This window comes from Paramisgurnus dabryanus, chromosome 5 (genome assembly GCF_030506205.2).
Source record: "Paramisgurnus dabryanus chromosome 5, PD_genome_1.1, whole genome shotgun sequence".
Classification (NCBI taxonomy): Eukaryota; Metazoa; Chordata; class Actinopteri; order Cypriniformes; family Cobitidae; genus Paramisgurnus; species Paramisgurnus dabryanus.
Window position 1 is genome coordinate 24,436,663 of NC_133341.1, and position 20,286 is coordinate 24,456,948.

The window sequence follows — 20,286 nt, forward strand, 5'->3', positions numbered from 1 at the left end:
TTATCAACTTCTCTCATGACACACCCACACCCACACACACACCCACACCACACACACACACACACACACACACACACACACACACACACACACACACACACACACACACACACACACACACACACACACACACACACACACACACACACACACACACACACACACACACACACACACATTCTGGTTTCCATGTTTTGTGGGGACATTCCATAGACGTAATACATTTTATACTGTACAAACTGTAAATTATATTCCCTTCCCCTGCCTAACCCCAACCATCACAGAAAACTTTGTTGTACCTTAGATTTTCAATAAACATTACTCTGTTTGATTTATAACCTTGTTTCCTCTTGGGGACCTCAAAATGTCCCCACAAGGTCACAAAAATACTGGTATTCCTTTCTTTGTGAGGACAATTGGTCCCCACAATGTGATAATTACCCGTACACACACACACACACACACGCACACGCACACGCACACTCACACGCACACACACACGCACACACACACGCACACACACACACACACACACACACACACACAGGTTACTTAACAATGTGCAAACATTAATGTTTAAACATTAAACACACATCGTTTCTCAGAAAGACTTGAGAATCTACACTATAGCCTATATAGACACATTAACATTAATATATGCATATGTAAAATACTTAAAAGCATTACTCTTATGAAAATAAACAATTCTATATCCATATGGTCCATATAAAAAAATTCTATATCCATATGGTCACTGTAGTAAAACCAAAGTTTTGCTAGCAATACACACAAAAAAAAACATGGTTACTACACTTTTACCACTATGGTTAATTTTCGCAAGGGTACAGCTACAGCATCTTCAAAAATTAGGAATATTCAAATGAGTTATATAAAAACAAAAGTGATTACATAATACACAATTCGCACAACAGTATGGCATTTACTGATGTGGTGCATGTCCTTTAGGCTATATATAGAGGTATTAAAAGGCACACACTAAGACTATAACAGGATTTAGCTAAATCCAGACTTTTGGATCTTACTTGCAAAAACGTTTAATGTTGGTTGAATGAATATGGGGTGGTTTCCCGGACAGGGCTTATCCTAGTCCCTGACTAAAATGAATGTTTGAGGTGTCTTAATTTAAAAACAAGGTGCTAACATATCATCAGTGCCATGTTTTGTCTCAAGATGCACACCATTGTTTTATGTAATGAATGTTTGTAAAAATGTCCTTATATATTTAGTCATTTATTTAAACTCTGTCTGGAAAACTGATGTTTTCATTGTTAATGTGTTGTTGTTTACTGCATATTTTTTGTGTGTGAATATTTATTGTGTATATCTTTTGTGTATCTGATTGGATTCTGCATCCGCACTCAAGACTTTCACTGCACGTGCCAAAGGGATTTGATTTGACCCATTGACATTGTGGTGGAATTAATTAATAAAATAACAAGAATTATCTAGTCAATAAAATAACAAGAATGATCAGAAACATACATTACATTGGTTTAAATTCACTAGAGTGATATTGAACCACTAGAGTGGTTCTTAGCAACACGCACGCACGCGCGCAAGCCACACCAAACTCCAAACGGACGCGCGCGCACGATGACCAGCCCCACCTAGAGGAATTGTGGGAAGACATGGCAGCTTCCGGTGTTTGCGGTGGGTGAGTTTCCGTACAGTGCAGTCACTAGTTTTAAAAAGTTTATAGCGCTTCACAACATTATTGTCAGTGTCGCGGTTCTGCCGGTTCGGGATGGAGGAGAGCGGCAGTGTGGACAGCGTGGAGTCGCTATGCAGGTAACGTTAACAATACAACATAAACGTTCTAGATTCTCTCTTACACATATTTCTGAATAAATCTAGTCTTAAATGTTCGCAGTTTTCTTTTTTGTTCGTATGTACGACACGCTGAAGGATATTAAAGTAAGATTTGGAGCTCAGCAGATAAACTGTGATAATGTTAAGAAGGCCTGTTCACTGAAATGACGATAACTATGTTTTAAAATCGTTTAAAATCACGAAACAGAGGGACAATATCGTTGTGATCACTTTCAGGGCGTTTTTTTCCAGAGTGTGAATGATAACACACTGACAGCCAATCAAAATCCATTCAGTATTAAAGGGCTCGTTGCATTCGTGAATCATGACTGTAAAACAACAGCGCGCGAGCTTACAATTGACGTTATTCGTCCGTTCCGTTGACGTTATATTAATTCTTGATGTAAACAGGTATTTAATTTGTCTCTTATTTTCTTCAAGCTCTACAACGACCCGCTCGGACCGTTCGAGTGGCCCCAGACTTTCAGATGCTGAGCTGCGGGTCAGTCAGAACCAAACATTTTGCACCCCCTTACTAAAACCTCTGCATGTTCTTACTAATTTCAATGCACTAAACCTAATTTTTTTCTGTTTCTTCCTTGTAGTCTAAAGGAAGGGCACTTGAAAAGGTATTAACATTATATATTAGGTAAAAGTATTAATACACCATGCTCAACTTTCGCTTAATCCTACCCACATGAAAAATACTGTAACAGTGCAAATACAAGAATTTACTATAACTAATACACAGTAAAATAGTGTTTTTGAACCTTACCATTGTAAATAATAAAGTATAGTACACTATTTATTACAGTTGATGGATAGATGGATGGATCTCATGTTCTTATGTATTCAGGTTCAAAAGGACCCCAGAAAAGATGAACTTCCACTTCTACCACAGGAGAAGATTCAGGATGCTGGTATGTCTCAAGCATAATCTGCATTGTTTAAGTGTTATAGATTGTACTACATTCCTATTGGCTACAGAAAGCATTTAACTATGAAAAATATTTAATAAACATTCACAGAGATTTTGTGGAGGGCGTGCACTTTACTAATGTAAATTACTACAACGCAAGTTATTCTGATGGTTTTAATAGGTGTGTTCATTGTGTTGTCCGCAGCTAAAGATGTGACTTATATTTGTCCATTTATTGGGCCGGTTAGAGGATCATTAACCGTCACCAACTACAGACTGTTTTTTAGATCTACCGACAGGGTAAGACTCATGCACACATACTGTGTTTATAAGGTGCTGAGAGCTGTGGCCGGTTGCATAAACATAGCCGTGATGTTAAGACTGTGTCTTAAGAATGATTGTGATTAACTAGCAATTAGTTAGGGCTAATCAGTCTTATTATTTGGATTTAAATTATACCAATCTACCTTTTTATGTAACATACTTAAAACAGTTATGATCAGTCTTGAAGAAAAAAATTAATGACTAACTTTTAAGACTAGTCTTAAAGTTTTATGCAACCGGCCACTGGTAAGAGTTTTTAAACTAAAAGCTTTTGTATTTGTGTTTAGGAGCCAGTGTTTATACTGGATCTACCACTGGGGGTTTTAAGCAAAGTAGAGAAGATCGGAGCAGCGACCAGCAGAGGAGACGTCTCATTTGGCCTAGTCTGCAAGGTATTTGAGCTTGGACGCATTTACCACATGCTTCAATTTCTGCCTATTTACTTCATGAATGTGTCTGTGTGTTGTAGGATATGAGGACCCTGCGTTTTGTGCACAAGGAGCCAGAAGACACACTTAAGAAATCGGTGTTTGAAGTCTTAATAAAGTTTGCTTTTCCAGTTTCAAACAACATGGTGAGAGTGGCAATGATATAAAGGGAATTGTTAGTATGTAAGCTTATAAAAAAGTAACTCTTTCTTTACCTTCTTCATTTCTTATTTGTCTAGTCACTCTTTGCATTCGAGTACAAGCAGGTGTTTCCTGAGAATGGATGGAGGGTTTATGATCCACTGGCTGAATACAAGAGACAGGTACAGTGTGTGCTTATTAGTGACATTGTCTGTGAAATTCAGGTAGAGCATCAACATTTGATTTCACTCATTGATTTTGATTTTTCATAACAAGGTTAGATTTTCACAGAATGTTCTTTACATTATGTATAATGATTTCATGTAGAAAACAGTAAATCACAAATAAATGGAATTAAAGCGATAGTTCACCAAAATATAAAAAATAATTTCATATTAAAAATCATTTGTTGTTCCAAACCTGAATAAATGTCTTTGTTCTGCTGAACACAAATGAAGATTTTTGAAAAATGTTAATAACCAAACACAGAATAGACCTGGGGCTCCATTCACTTCTGTATTTATTTATTTTTGCTAATACTGAAGTCAGTGGTGCCCCAGATCTATATGGTTATAAACATTCTTCAAAATATCTTCCTTTGTATTCAGTAGAACAAATAAATGTATACAAGTTTGGAACAACTTGAGGGTGAGTAAATTCATTAATTAAATTAAATGTTATTTATATAGCACTTTTACAATTGTTTAATTGTTTCAAAGCAACTTTACATTAATAAAAACAGGAGAAAATCATAGGACAGCCAAATAACAACGTACAGCGGCTGAGATTAAAATGTACTAGTGAGCAAAGTAATAATGTAACGTATGTGTAACGTAATGCAATGTAACGTAGTTCTAAGTTAAGCTTATGTCAGCTGACCCCCGGGGTTGAAAAAACTCCTAGGAGAAAACACCTTATGGGAAAAAAACCCTTGAGAGAGAGCCAGACTTAGCTGATCTTAGAGCAGTGTTTCCCAACCACTGTGCCGTGACCACTTGTTTGGTGTGCCGTGGAAAAATAACAGTGCCACAGTGCTTGAAAAAGCGCTCGAAGCTAGCTACCAGGTTGCTGAGTTACCAGGTTGCATTAAATGTGAATACTACTTTGAATACAGTATAATATTCCAGTTAAACAAGTCATTTAAGCATTGCAATACAGGTTTGTGCAGATTTGTTAATAGTGGTGTGCCGTATGTTTTTTTACTTATCAAAACTGTGCCGTTGGCAGAAAAAAGGTTGGGAAACACTGTTTTAGAGGATTTACTATGTATTGAATACTATATCAAATGAAATGTTTTAATAATTTATATTCAAGCTAAAGAGAAGCGGTCGCTGGTCCAACATCGACTGGGCATCACGATGATGGAAGGCCAGTATATCAGTGGTTTGAATGATGACAGAATTTTCATTTTTCGGTGAACTATCCCTTTAAAGGAATATTCCATTTTCTTAAAAGAAAAATCCAGATAATTTACTCACCACCATGTCATCCAAAATGTTGATGTCTTTCTTTGTTCAGTCGAGAAGAAATTATGTTTTTTTTTGAGGAAAACATTGCAGGATTTTTCTCATTTTAATGGACTTTAATAGACACCAACAATACACTTAAATCAACACGTAACAGTTTTTTTCAACGGAGTTTCAAAGGACTCTAAATGATCCCAAACAAGGCATAAGGGTCTTATCTAGCAAAACAATTGTCATTTTTGACAATAAAAATAACAAATATACACTTTTAAAGCACAACTTCTCGTTTAGATCCGGTCGTGATGCGCCAACGTGACCCCACGCAATACGTCATGACGTCAAGAGGTCACATAGGACGAACGCGAAACTCCGCCCCAGTGTTTACAAGTGTTGAGAAAGAGGACCGTTCCTACGTTGTTGTATGTCAACTGATACTAATTAATGTCTTTGTGTCAGTTTATTGTTTACAATGGTCCGCAAATGTGCATTTCATATGTGTAACACGTGACCTCCCTACGTCACTACGCATTTACATTCTAGACGAGAAGTTGTGCTTAAAAAGTGTATATTTGTTATTTTTATTGTCAAAAATGACAATTGTTTTGCTAGATAAGACCCGTATGCCTCGTTTGGGATCGTTTATAGTCCTTTGAAACTCTGTTGAAAAAAACTGTTACGTGTTGAGTTAAAGGCGGAGTCCACGATGTTTGAAAAACGGTTTGGAAAAGGAGACGGGCCGACTACCAAAACACACTTATAGCCAATCAAATCAAATCAAATGCCGGGTTGCGTATGTGTGGGGCGGGTCTATCAACAGAAGGTCCAGATTCTATTGGGGTAGGGGCGTGTTTGTTTAGGCGATTTCAAATATCAACACTGGCTTTCAAACATCATGGACTCCGCCTTTAAGTGTTAATTGTTGGTGTCTATTAAAGTCCATTAAAATGAGAAAAATCCTGGAATGTTTTCCTCAAAAAACATAATTTCTTCTCGACTGAACAAAGAAAGACATCAACATTTTGGATGACATGGTGGTGAGTAAATTATCTGTATTTTTCTTTTAAGAAAATGGAATATTCCTTTAAGCTGGGTTTTCACAGGCGGGTTTTCTTGGGAATAAATTCTATTTAAAGGGAAAATATACAGTCAACACAGGAATTGTGGGATTTTGTATTACTCTGAAGGGGTCAATTTAATGATACCTTTGTGTCTGTCTCTATAGGGTCTTCCGAATGAAAGCTGGAGAATCGCTAAAATCAATGATCACTATGAGCTGTGTGATTCCTACCCAGCAGCACTAGTTGTCCCTGTAACCATCACCGATGATGAACTGCAGCGTGTCGCTAGCTTCAGGGCCAAAGGCCGCATCCCTGTCAGTGACATAACTCTAACCCTAGTTCTGCTTTTTTGCATGTGTGATTTGTTTATTTACTGGCAGAAAATGCACACAGACTGAATATTTCTCATCTGGTTTAGGTTCTTTCATGGATTCACCCAGAGAGTCAGGCCACGGTGGTTCGGTCCAGTCAGCCGATGGTGGGCCAGAACGGCCGGCGCTGCAAAGAAGATGAGAAGTTCCTTCAGGCCATCATGGATGCAAATGCACAATCACACAAACTTTTCATATTTGATGCCAGACCCAGTGTGAATGCTGCAGCCAACAAGGTAAACACTGAGTTGCTTTATTTTTTCTATGTGTATTTCAGTTGAAAACTGCATCCATCTCTTTTTCAGATGAAGGGAGGGGGGTTTGAAAGTGAAGATGCTTATCAGAACGCCGAACTGGTGTTTTTGGATATCCATAACATTCATGTAATGCGAGAGTCACTGCGGAAACTGAAGGAGGTCGTCTACCCCAACATTGAGGAATTGCACTGGCTTTCCAACCTTGAGTCAACCCACTGGCTGGAACATATCAAAGTGAGAAGTCAAACTTCTGCATCACACTTCCTTCATGTCAAAAACGAGCTGGCACTAAAGTTTGGTTGTGTGATAGGTAATTCTTGCAGGAGCTTTAAGGATAGCTGATAAGGTGGAGTCTGGGAAAACCTCAGTGGTGGTTCACTGCAGCGATGGCTGGGACCGAACGGCTCAGCTCACCTCACTGGCCCTGATAATGCTGGACTCATATTACAGAACCATTCGGGGCTTTCAGATACTGCTGGAGAAAGAGTGGGTCAGCTTTGGGCATCGTTTCCAACAGGTCAGTAGACCACACACATATATGTGCTCAAAACTCACTATTAAAATAGTAGTTCCCTGAAAATGTTGTTTTATTAATGTCAAAAATGAAATGTAATTTGTTAAATAGTCATAATGTATATATTTGTGTTTGTTTATGTGTGCAGAGACTTGGTCATGGTGATAAGAATCACACAGATGCTGATCGCTCCCCAGTCTTTGTGCAGTTTCTTGACTGCGTCTGGCAGATGACCAGACAGGTGACTGCAAAATACCTACAGTAACAATTACATATTTACATTTGAAATGTCTTTTGTTACTGAAACAGTTTTTTTTTCTTGTCTATGTAGTTTCCTGCAGCTTTTGAGTTTAATGAGTATTTCCTTATTACAATACTGGATCACCTCTACAGCTGCCTTTTTGGGACATTTCTGTGTAACAGCGAGCAGCAGAGGCACAAAGAGGTAAAAGCATGCGTGTGTGTGTGCACCTTTTATAGACAGTTTCGGTCGCACATGCATTGTCGCGGTTAAGCGTCTGGCAGAACTTTTTTTCCCGTCTCGTTTTGTTTAATGGTCTGGCTAGTGGCTAAACTGATCTGTATACTTATATAGTATACAATTAACAGAGTAACGTTAGCTCAGTTTAGTTTTTGATGCGCTTTATGCTGGGTACACACCAAAAGATTTTTTACATCTTATAAGCTTTCAAAATGTATTAGACGACAATCCTAGATTTAACTGTTTTGCTCCTATAGTGTGTGGTGTGCCATGATGTGTCAAATACAGCACACCACACACAAACAGATTTTCAACCAGGAAGAATTTTCAATGATAGTGTTTGAAATGATTTTCACAGAAAATTCAAGGGAAAAAAAGAGAAGGGTTTGGGTGAAGTCATGGAGACAGCAGGAACATGGTCTCTAAAAGTTCACTTTGCATCAATTTCACTTCGTGCTGCACCATGACTGCTTCCATCTTTCATCATCTCGCTTTCTGATTGGATATTGTTTTGTTTCACGTGATATTCTCAAGAGTGTGCGCACGTTTGTCCTCTGGATTCCCCCCAGGATTTCGGACACTCTTAACACACCTCGCACCAAGGGAAAATCTGATAAAATAATCTGTAGAACCATCAAGATAATCGGGACATAGCTAGGATTATCAGAAGGGGTGAATTGGCCGAAAATCAGCCCGATTATCTTTTGGTGTGTACCCAGCATTAGCTATGAACTTAGGCAATTCTAATTGTTGTTTATTTAGCTTGTTATCAGAAATAAACTACTCTAATACCTTGTTAACACCGTCAGTCCGTATCCCAATTTGATGCATATCCGATTTGACAGATTCATTGTCTATTTTTTGTATCACCACTGTTCAGATCCGATCTGTCCGTCCTGTAGCTTTCTGCCATGTTCCAGATTATCTGCACTGTTTCTATGGCAATGAGGTCACGCTGGCACGACAATCTGCCTCGACGTCTGACATTGTAGAAACTATATTCCCCAATACATGGACTTTCCCAAACACCCCTATCATTTCGTCAGCAAGCAGCAGAGGCACAAAGAGGTAAAAGCATGCATGTGTGGAGTGACTGTTCCAAAGTTTGCGCTGGGGTTCGGTTTACGTGACGTGACAGCATGACATAACCAAAAAGCTACACAAATGTGATCAGAGCGGACTGAAATGAATTTCCAAAATGCGATATGAAACAGATTTCAAACCACCTCTGAATGTAGCCTGAAACGGATAAAAATCCCCCGGATATGCACCGAAATTGGATTTGGACTGACAGCATGAACAAGGTCTAAATGGACTGTTGTTATTGATTCTTTATGGAGCTTAGCTGTTTGTTTGTTTTTTTGTTTATGTTGTTACTGCCGAAAGGGTCTATATATTAATCTAGTTTTCACAATAATTAAAATTTTGGGAAATTTGTATTCTACCCCATCCCTTTAAAAATTACGACTTTGCTCATTTGTGTAACTTACAAAAGCATCAAACTTATGGAGCATAAAGGATAGTTCACCCAAAAATGAAAATTCTGTCATCATTTTCTCATACTCATGTTGTTCTAAACCTGTATGAATTTCCTTTTTCTGATGAAAACAAAAGAAGATATTTTGATAAATGATTGTAAGCACACAATTAATTGTAACCATTGACTTCCATATTATTTGAAGAGTTTGGTTCCAAAACATGATAAACGCCTTTTTTTTAAATTAGTCAAAATCGGTATTGTATCTGGTCAGTATTAAAAAGTAAATTCTTAATTTTACGCAAAATCCAATATCCGCTGTGTTATTCTGTAATTTTTTTTGCCCTTTTTCCCAAACCGCGATAAACGTCACTCCTCCTCTTCTGCAGAATGCAATAAATCCGCTTAACAAATCACAGCGCACCATTCCATGCATTGTAAACAACAATGGCGGCGCGTTGAATACACACGGAATCCTAGTTTTCCTCATCTACTTTGTACTTCATGATCAACAAACAAACAAAACCAAAATAATACTTTGATGGCATTGCTAAACCTGTGGTGGTTTTCTGTGGTGAGGAAGAAATGAAAGCTATTAAAATCAAATAATTTACATGAAAGCCACTCGGGCGAAGGAAAAGTGCCGGCTGTTTGTTCTCACACGACAGTATCAAGCTTCTGTTATGCCAACACATTGACCCCAGGGGATCTTATGAAAAACTTTCCATTATTTTACTCAAAGGCAATGAAAATTGAGCAGGACCAAAACATTTTACAGCTGACATCCCAAGTATAATTCAATTCAATTTCATTTATATAGCGCTTTTCACAATTGTTAATTGTTGCAAAGCAGCTTTACATGAGTAGATGTAGAGGAGAACACAGAAAATCAATAGATAATATAAGTAGAATTTAGCGGCTAAAAATAAACCGTACAAGCAAGCGTATTAATAATGTAACGTATACAGTACAGTGCTAAGTTAAGCCAAAGTTGGCTGACTCTCCCTGGGACGAAAAAACCCCTAGGAGAGAACCCAGTGGGAAAAAATCCTAGAAGGACAAAAAACCCTTGGGAGAAATTAATATATATTTATATTTATAATGCTGGGCATCACGTTGAAGGACAGCCAGTAGATCAGTGGTGCGATGACGTTCACAGCAGCAGGAACTGGGTCTGTTTGTCTCATTGTCCTCCGGGTCAAGGACGAGACAGGGAGACAAAAACAGAATTCTATTAGCGTTCGCATGTAATGCAAGTGTCATACATTATAGTGGTGTAAGTCAGCTCGGTTCCAGGCTAACTATTGCGGCAATAGTATATTACCCATATGAGGTATGTGAGTGCTTTGTTAAAGAAGAATGTCTTAAGTTTAGATTTAAATTGCTCGACTGTGTCTGATACTCGAACATTATTTGGTAAATCATTCCAGAGCTTAGGGGCCAAGTAGGAAAAGGATCTACCACCTTTAGACACTTTTGATATTCTAAGGATAATTAAGTAACCAGAATTTTGTGATCGCAGTTTCTTAACCGTGGAAGATGGCACTACCGTGCCACTACCGTGCAGCCATCTATGGGCAACTTGTAATCTGACATATTATGTTTGTATAACAGCAGCAATGACAGTGTTCTTAATATGACAAATTAAGAAAATTGACAAATTGATTAATGCCATAAATGTTTATTTTTTAATCTGTGTATAGCACTAGTCAACTAAATACATATATCATGGCAAAGATGAATGCACATTTATATATTGATTCAATAGATTTATAGAATTTAGAAAAAAACTTGGCATGGATTTATTGAATTTTATAATAAATCTTAAAAAATTTTATCCATAATTTGATTTTCAATGTTTTTATAACCTAAAGATCCTATGTAAAAGTTTGTAACTGAAAATAGTAGTTTTCATTTTGTCACTTTCTTGGTATAGAAAACACGTTTTACCGAAATTAAGTCAAAATGGATTTATTGCGTTTGGAACCAAACTCTTCATTTGTTTTTCTACTATTTTGAAGTATTTTGATCAATGATGATGAAGATATTTTTTTAAATGCACACAGTTGACGGTACCCATTGAATTCCATTGTATTTGCTTTTCCTACTATGGAAGTGGTGTGCTTAGTTACCATCATTTATCTGTAGTATTTTCTTAATCATTTATCACAATTCTTCCATAATATTTGTTTTCCTATCAACATATCTTCTTTTGTGTTTACTAGAAAAAAAAAAATTCAAACAGGTTCAGAACAACATGAGGATGAGAAAATGATGACCGAATTTTCATTTTTTTTGGGTGAACTATCTCCAAGTAACTTTGTATTGGTTAGTGACGCATATGTTTGTGTTCAGGAAGTGCCAAAGCGCACTGTGTCACTTTGGTCATTAGTGAACAGTCAGCTGGAGGAGTTTGTGAATCCACTGTATGTGCACTACCCTTCCCATGTCCTTTTCCCCACTGTCGGTATCCGACATCTCCAGCTCTGGGTCTCTTACTACATCCGCTGGAACCCTCGTATGCGGCCACAGGTACCCATATGCAAGCAGTTATTATTAACTTAAGCAAAAGTAATCCTAAACATGTTTGATACTGTACTGAACTGTGGTGGTTTTTGTATTTAGGAGCCAGTCCATCAACGCTGCAAGGAGCTGCTAGTCAAACGAGCAGAACTTCAGAAGAGGATGGAAGAGCTACAGCGCGAGGCAACCAATCGCACGGCTTCTTCATCCTCTGAGAGGGCCGGGTCTCCTACTCGCTCCATCACGCCTGTGCAAACCTTTGTATGAGCACTCCAGAACTACTCTAGATCTCCATGCACTGTGTAAGAGTGTCACACGGTTTCTTATATTACTTGCGGTGACCAACGACTGATGGTAATCCACACACTAACATTCACTTTGCTGCTACCAGCTGGCTGGATGGAGAAAGCTTTTAATCACTAAACTGCTTGAAACTGGTATTATATTAATACATTTATTAGGACTGGGGAGGGATTAATACATGTTAGAAATACATTAGGGCTTATATTGTATGCTGAGCGTTGTAAACCTGAAGGAAGTTGGGGCAAGTCCTTACAGCTTGAGGGTTTTAAATGCAGATGACTTTACTTGAAATTCCAATCAATTATTGGGCTCATTTATATTGACACTATCCTTATTGTATAAAGAGAGATACAGACACATTCATTTCATATTAACCATAATCTACCTTTTACTTACAGATTAACAACACTGACAAATAATGCGTGTTGTTGATACTAATTTAGTTTTGTATGCTACAGGAGTTAACCGCAATAAAACACCTGCAGTATCTTGCCAATGGATTGTGTGTTGTGTAAACAGATTGTTTTACAGTGTGAAATTACCAAACCATAATTTTAGTAATTATGAGTACAGCGTAACAAATCTATTTGTGTATGAAAATTGTGTCCATGGCAGGTCTAAGTAAATTTTTTATTAAAAAACTATTTTTTAACTTTTAGAGTCTGTATTTCAGACTGCTTTCAAACATTACTTAAACTAATTTGTTTATCAATTTTATGCATGTGGTTCCCAACCTGAAGTCGATCCAATATGCTTTATTAAATTATTTCACGTTGTGTCATTGTTTAAAATGTACATACATACATACAAATGCCAGGGTTCCCACACTTTAGTTAACTTCAAATTCAAGGACTTTCCAGGTCCAAAACCCATGGGGACACATTTCAAGTGAGAGCAAGGTTACATCATGTTACCTTTCAAGATACATTGTTTAGCGGGAACTTGAGCTGAGTCACTGCGGTAACACTTTGGGAACGCCTCCAGGGGTAAGTGCATCTGAATGTGTATATCAAATTCAACCAATGGTGAGGCCTAACCACAAAAACAGGGTGACGCGGGAGCATCCTGTATATCGCTATCTGAAATATTGCCAAAGACGGCGTTACATGGATGCAGAAAGTATGGCAAGGGAGATGCAGCGTCTCGTTCCCTTCTCAGGGAACAGCAGTTACATACGTAACCCGAGACATTTTCATTTGTCAAACACAACTATGCAAAAAAAGCATTTTGGTATGAATCATTATTTGCATACAGAATATATAAGCATTTAAAGCGAACAGTTTGGCATGTGTGCTTAAAAAGTCTAGATTTTTATGATATTATCCTACACTACACAGGGAATTATATGGATTTTTTTCCAGAAAACTTCTTTCATAAAATAGATTCAAGCACTTTTAATGACCTGTATCTATGTATGTATATTTTCAAAAACTTCCCAGGGCCATGAATTTTTCCCCCCAGATTCACAAACTTATAAGGAACCGTGGGAACCATGAAATACATAAACTGCCAAGCTATTGTATAGAAAATATATAATAAATAAATATTTAAATTGAGGCTATTGATGAAATGTGCTTTGCTGGGCAACCGTGTGCCCGCTGGCACCATGTTGGAGACCACTGTGCATGAGTGTTGGGTAGTATAAGTATGTAGGTGCCCCCCCAATGTAAAAGGTTGGGAACCCCTGCTAAAGGTCACAAAAAGTCCATACCATAATCACTAAAACTTACATTGTTAGTTACTTATCATGTAGCATGCTTTTAATCCAAAGTAATTTGTTTAACTTTGAAGCTTACAAACAAGCATCGGTTTCACAAACAGTGTAAACTGTTTATTTACACGCCACAGATACATTGTTACATTTAAAACAAGTATGCTATATATAAAAACAAACAAGTACATAAATACAGAAGATTATGTACAGTTTTGAATGGAATTGTTTCGGTCACAGGACTTGATGTGGGAGATGGGCTGTCCTTAAAATCAGTCTTTTACCACTTGCCCCTCTTGCTCCAGTCTTTAGGTGTGAAATGCAAACATTTGGGGTCAATGCGGAGGTGGCGTTTCTGCATGGCCCGCTCGTGGCCATCCACTATTTCCTCGGATAGGGTAAGGATATACTGACCCTGCAAAGAAAAAAGGACTAAATTAATCAAGATCAATATTCTTGGCATGAATATTTATCTTAAAGATGGATAATCAGAATTGATTTGTGATAATCCATTACCTTGTAATAATTGATGAGGTTGAGGTATTGAAGAGTTGATATCACATCCTCTTTCTTGACGCTTGTGATTTCACTAATTTCACTAAAAAAGCAATATTACAAATCAACATATAGAAAGCACTAATAAGCCAATCTAAAAAGAAAAAAGATTAAAAAACAAAATGGAGAATGGCACACACTTGATGGTAATCTGTGGTCGTTCTCCATTCTCTGATTTGAGGTCCATCAAGATCTCTAGAATGGTCTGGGACCAGTATGAGCGGTAGGAGAGCAAACCCAGATCAGACAGCGGTTTTTCTGGAGTACCTGTCCTACCTTCCACCTTTGAGAGCTCGTAACCTGGGACACAGAGGTGAACAAACCCCCAAACATTTAATATTTCGGGAAAAAAAGGCTCATGATAGTTTACCCAAAAATTCTTTCATCATTTTCTCACTCTCATGTTGTGTCAAACCTGTATAAATTTTGTTGTTTTGATGAACACAAAGGAAGATATTTTGAGAAATGTTTGTAAGCAAACTGTTTGTGGACCCCATTTACTTCCATAGTATTCTATTTTTTTACTATAGAAGTGAATGGGTTCCACAAACATTTCTCAAAATATCTTCCTTTGTGTTCATCATTCATCATTCAAATTTATATAGTTTTTCTAACAACATGAGGCTGAGTAAATGATGACAGAATTTTCATTTTTGGGTGAACTATCCCTAAGCAGTAAGATTTTCAGTCTACGTACTAAATTCAATTAGCAGCTTGCCGTAGCCTCTTCTTTGGTAAGGTGGTAACGTCAAAATACAGGCCACATTGTAGTCTTCTGTAGATTCCTTTTCCTGTGACAAAGAAGAAAATTATATTTATGAACGTTACTACATTAACATGGTCTTAATAAATCATGAAGTTAAAGATTTAAGCATAAAATTCACAGAAATGTTTAAGTTCAAAAGGGATAGTTCCCTCAAAAATGAACCTGTATACATTTCTGACGGACACCAAGGTAGATATTTTGAGGAATGTTTGTAACCAAACTGATCAGAAGCCCCATTGACTTCCATAGTATTATTTTTTCCTACCATGGAAGTCAATGGGGCTTCTAAACGGTTTGGTTACAACCATTCCTCAAAATAATCAGGACAAAGAAATGCACACATGTTTGTAACAACAGAATTTTACTATCCTTAGTATCCTTTAAAACCTAGAAAATGTTTTGCTTAAAAAAACTTTTGACTCCACGATTTAAAATACAAGGCGTGTATACAAGGCATGCAAGAAGAGGTTAAAATAAACTACAGGAATAAAAAACAAAAAAGAGAGCAAGTAGAGCTGGAATATACCTTTGAGAAGTAGCCAACTATGTGGAAACCTTTTGGGTCATACTCTGTCATAACATAGAAGAGAAAAGGATCTGTGTCGTAGTACAAAGTCTTATGGTCCAGGAAGCATTTGGCCAGTAAACACAAATTTTGGGAATATGCCTGTGTAGTCAAAGAGAACCACAGATTTAACAGACAAGTCAAGACGGCATAGATCTTCCCAACTAACTATTTCGAACATTCAAGATATCAGTTTGGAATGCACACTCTCTTCAAGCTTTCTTTAAGGGGTTAAAGCAGGGGTGGGCATTCCTGGTCCTGGAGGGCCACTGTCCCGCAAAGTTTAGCTCCAACCCTAATCAAACACACCTGAATGTCATTTCCAAGTCATACTGAGCCTTTGATTGGGATTTTCAGGTGTGTTTGATTAGGGTTGGAGCTAAACTTTGCAGGACAGTGGCCCTCCAGGACCAGGAATGCCCACCCCTGGGTTAAAGGGTTTTTAATGTTTGGCTACTTCAACAAGTCTCATAATAAAATTTATTTATGTTTAAATGCTATTTTCACACTTATCTTGCAAAATGTTATAAATTGGCTATAATTAGGTACCTTGTTTTTTCTGCCATCTATCTCAAAAAATGAGATGGTTCCTTTGCGGTAGATCTCATTTCCTGGGGGATGCCTAAGGTTGCATTTAGTCTGTAAGGGTGTAACATGAGTAATTAAATATAGTGCCACTTATACACACAAACGCACAGTTAAACAAAATCAAATCTACAAAAGCCAAAGTAATACAGTGCTGACATTACTCTTACCAGATGCCTTTGGAGACACTTTAGGCTCTTGACGTATTTGAGACAAAATTCACAGAGGTAGAGAATAGGCAGGGTGGTGAGCTCCTGTGGGTACGGTGAAAAGTACCAAGGCTTCAGCCGGTGTCGGCCCAGCTCAATACAGTCTATGTTCTTCATTCGTGTGACGATGTCATCATGACTGCGGTCTGACACCAAGCTACCAGTCATGCGTGGAGCAGTGGGGATGCCATCAGAACTGTCCTGTGAATCCTGAAGCCAGAGAGTACAGACTGGTTATCTATCAAAAAACCACCATCCAAGATTAAAATCTTTGTACTTCATTATATAGTGGAATTTGGCTTTAAGTCCTAGTTATGCAAGGCTTACCTTGATAGTTGATTAGAAAAAAAAAACAATTACAGATTTCTAGTGCAATTTCTGCATTAGGCAAGTCTATTGCACTTGCAGGTTCCACTGATTTGATCTCTCTAAAAGAACCTGAGATTTAACAACAGCCCTAAGCCTCTACTGTGTCACATAAACAACAAAGGGAATTGGAAATAAATGAGCCGGACCTCTCCTGGCAGCAAATAGATGGTGGAGCAGCGGGAGTTGTTATTCTGGAACACCTTTACCATCTAGCAAAAAAACACAAGGGGTTGCATAGCTTTGGGACATTTTACTTGAGAGTGGAGGTAGACAGGTGATAGTAGTGCAGTGTGTCATTGAAATGAATTTTAGGGATTAAAGTACTAGGGGAGATTGAAACTCAGATGTTGACTTGCCATTTTATTGGTGTTCATGTTATTTAGTTTATTGAAATAAATGGGTTGTGCAAGACTAAATTTAGATGAAAATGCATTTTATCAAGTGTCTTGTTAAGATGCAAAAGTGAAGTACCACACAATTTTGCCAAATTTTTAATTAGATTTTGCACAAAACAGATTTTACAGGAGGAAATGCAATACGTAGTGCCAAGAAATGTTTTAATGTAGATGCAGGTTCTACCTCATCGGTCCCGCAATTTTTTCTTTTTCTCCCCGGTTGAGAAGGAATAAGACGTCGTGGTGTGCCATTCTTTCAAGAGGAAAAAGCAGAGGGAGAAAAAATATATATATATTTCACATAAAAGCTTTAATAATAATAATTAATAATTATTTTAAACACAAATTATTTCTTACTGTGGTGAGTTGTTCATGCTCATCTCTGGATTTAATGAATGGCGTATCTCTTATTGCTGGAAAGACAGAGGCCTGACTTGCCTCTGCAGAACTAGGAAGCGAGGGCACCGGAGTCGCTGCAGTAACTTGTGTTGCCAAAGAGACCGATTCTGCTTTCCTTTTCTGTAAATTTAAACAGAAACAAGTCTGTTATTTCTTTGTCTAAACGCTAAATCCTTAAAAAGTATATCTAAAAAAAATTAATAATAATAATAACAACAACAACAAGTTAACGTCTTGCACTTACCTTATGAATTAAAATAAAGTGATAATGGTATTGTAAAACGAATAAGGTAAAAAAAATAATGAATAATGACATGTTTCAACCAATGGCATCTGGCTATGGAGAGTGGAGGCTTTTACATACACATTAGAAACAAATTTGCTTAATTAACAAAACAAAATGTTTTCCTTTGTATGTAATATCTTGGTAAAATTGTATCTTATATTATCATGTAATGCATATTTTAATTTTTGTTTAAGTATTTGCCATTTATACAGAGATGAGGCAAAAATATCATCCCTCACACTGACTGAATCGTGCAATAGGAGCTTACTCATATTAGTATTAAATTAGGCCAATCATGAAGCTCTTGTTTAATAGATTGATCAATATTTTTATTAGTGTACAATTGTCAGGTTTTGTCTGTACCGGTGTGGGGAGGGTTTTGCCTCTTGATGGAGCTGAAGCACACTGAACGTTGTTGAGATCTAGACTCTTCCTCTGAATTTGAACAGAAAGGAAGAGAAGATGGTAAAAGATTTAAAAGCATGAAAAAATCTGAAAACATCAGTGTATGACATAGATATTTAAATTATTGATTATATTGTGGGTGCATGGTCTAGTTCACATACTTAATATCATACTAATCCTAACACTGTTTGTCTTAGTAGCATCATAATTAGCAAATATAATGGGGATAATTTAAACTATACATGTGTGTGCTTTTTTATTCTCTCCACATAGCAAGACGATTTCGTATGGAAACACAGATGGTAATATCTAAGTTACAAAACACAAAAAACTATTGTATTTGGTGGTTTCTATCTACAGTCACCAAGTATAGATTATAATCTCTTACCACATCTCTCTCTGGGGAGCTGGGGCGAGACCCAGACAAGCCGTTCTTTGTGGGAGTCTTTGCCTCTTTTTTGGGAAACTGGAGCTTCTTTAAGTCCAGCCGATCTGGAGTAACCCATTCGTCCAGTCGCTTATTGACTTTTAACAAACAATAGATATTAGTATAAGCTGTTCTTTCATAAACCAAAATCATTGTATTAATAATAACATATAAAAGGAAAAAAAGTGTTAATTGTAACTACTTACAGTCAATATAGTGGACATAGTAGAGCTTTCTTCCAGGATTGTCTTTCACACTGAGAATTTCAGCCAAAGCTATATAATCACAAAAGGACAAATTACATAGTCATGCATACAGTCAAAGCCTTTAAGGTGACCTACAGTGTTTAGAAATCGATATCGACAAATTACTACGATGTACCAGCAGACAACACAACGCACACTGCCTTTCTAATAGCTTAGAAGTTGACCAAAAAGCGGCACTTTCATTACATTGCGGTTATTAAAGTTATTACATTGTATTTAGACGTGAGGCTCGTGCGTTGACATGTAATTTAATGTAGATCCTGGTATTTGTTTACATCTTAGAAGGAGCTAGCGGGCTAATACGTACGCCATTCGTCTTCATTGTCTTGATTTTTTCGCAGCACAGGAAGACGACAGCCTTCAACGACATCAACCTATGGAGACATAACACTTATAAATAACACTGATCAACAACTATAAAGCAAATGTGATTAGAATTCCAATTAAGACTAAAAAAATGCAATAAGACCGTGTACTTACTGAGGGGTCAGCCATGTTTTTGTCTGCCGCACAGAATTATGGGTTACTACAACCAGAGGCTGCAGCTATAAGAGGTGTTCGACTTTATGCTGCGATGCGCTGTCAGATCAGTGTGTGATATTAAACTATCGCGAGAGCAATTTCAGAGTTGACAGGTACGTATGCTTTGTAGTCGCTCTCGCGGTATTTTGATGTAAAACACCGAATGAACTGCGCAGTACTCTATAAAGCTGATTTGCACCAGGACTGGCGATGCATAGAACGAACATTACAAATAAAGAATATTGGCACTCAAATCTGTTGTATACAGCCTGTACAATTTTAATGACGTTAAGGTTAGTGTAGTAAGCACTAAATAGGTTTAATGAGCACGATTGTCAATGTAGTAGCCTTTTTATGGGTTTATTTTTTATTTTATTTTTACTTTTCCCAAACGGGAAAAAGTTACAAAAATGTTTAATACACATATAAACACATTATTATTATTACTACTACACATCAATATTATGCAAATTATATTCATTCATATTAATGATATTTTTTTACAATAAGCATTATTATTTTTTCTATATAGAAATGAAATATTCATAAAAAATAAAGCAAAGGAAAAAGTCTAATATTGTCACCGTTGAGACATGTTTGGATTTATGTGTGTGATATGTCTCAAACAGTATAAGAAAAAAATCCCCAAAAGATAAAATATTTTAATATTAAAAGCTTATTTAAAAAATTTGGTCATAGTAAAATAAATCATGAAATAATTTGAAATAAATTAT

At 37.1% G+C, this 20,286-nt stretch overlaps 2 protein-coding genes across 4 annotated transcripts; one reads left to right on the top strand and one right to left on the bottom strand.

Moving 5' to 3' along the window:
• The first annotated feature begins 1,614 nt into the window (after positions 1-1,614).
• On the top strand, positions 1,615-12,590 carry mtmr2 (myotubularin related protein 2). Of its 2 annotated transcripts, XM_065250502.1 has the most exons (16): positions 1,615-1,809; positions 2,272-2,332; positions 2,436-2,459; positions 2,687-2,750; positions 2,955-3,049; positions 3,361-3,465; positions 3,543-3,647; positions 3,741-3,824; positions 6,331-6,480; positions 6,585-6,773; positions 6,843-7,028; positions 7,105-7,311; positions 7,457-7,549; positions 7,640-7,753; positions 11,622-11,798; positions 11,892-12,590. In XM_065250502.1, the coding sequence occupies exons 1-16, from the start codon at positions 1,766-1,768 to the stop codon at positions 12,054-12,056; spliced, it is 1,863 nt and encodes a 620-aa protein (XP_065106574.1). In that variant the 5' UTR covers positions 1,615-1,765; the 3' UTR covers positions 12,057-12,590. The 2 variants fall into 2 exon arrangements, with proteins under 2 accessions (XP_065106574.1, XP_065106575.1); XM_065250503.1 differs by lacking the exon at positions 2,436-2,459.
• A 1,309-nt stretch (positions 12,591-13,899) lies between these two features.
• Positions 13,900-19,591, bottom strand: kat5a (K(lysine) acetyltransferase 5a). 2 transcript variants are annotated; one of them, XM_065250505.2, is made up of 15 exons: positions 19,511-19,591; positions 19,338-19,404; positions 18,971-19,039; positions 18,726-18,862; positions 18,296-18,367; positions 17,605-17,766; positions 17,432-17,500; positions 16,999-17,061; positions 16,445-16,693; positions 16,239-16,328; positions 15,651-15,791; positions 15,056-15,149; positions 14,499-14,658; positions 14,320-14,401; positions 13,900-14,218 (listed from the first exon to the last, which is right to left on the bottom strand). In XM_065250505.2, exons 1-15 carry the CDS (start codon positions 19,523-19,525, stop codon positions 14,084-14,086), a joined length of 1,605 nt encoding a protein of 534 aa, XP_065106577.1. In that variant the 5' UTR covers positions 19,526-19,591; the 3' UTR covers positions 13,900-14,083. The 2 variants fall into 2 exon arrangements, with proteins under 2 accessions (XP_065106577.1, XP_065106578.1); XM_065250506.2 differs by lacking the exon at positions 18,296-18,367.
• Between the last annotated feature and the right edge of the window lie 695 nt (positions 19,592-20,286).

Bases quoted from the DNA above. Each gene is read 5' to 3' on its own strand.
- kat5a (XM_065250505.2), bottom strand. The intron at 17,062-17,431 runs GTAGAACCTGCA...TTTTTTTGCTAG, and splicing joins AAAATTGCGGGACCGATGAG to ATGGTAAAGGTGTTCCAGAA. The intron at 14,659-15,055 runs GTACGTAGACTG...TCTGTGTCCCAG, and splicing joins CAAGCTGCTAATTGAATTTA to GTTACGAGCTCTCAAAGGTG.
- mtmr2 (XM_065250502.1), top strand. From the start codon at position 1,766: ATGGAGGAGAGCGGCAGTGTGGACAGCGTGGAGTCGCTATGCAG. The intron at 1,810-2,271 runs GTAACGTTAACA...ATTTTCTTCAAG, and splicing joins AGCGTGGAGTCGCTATGCAG to CTCTACAACGACCCGCTCGG. The intron at 2,460-2,686 runs GTATTAACATTA...TTATGTATTCAG, and splicing joins AAGGAAGGGCACTTGAAAAG to GTTCAAAAGGACCCCAGAAA.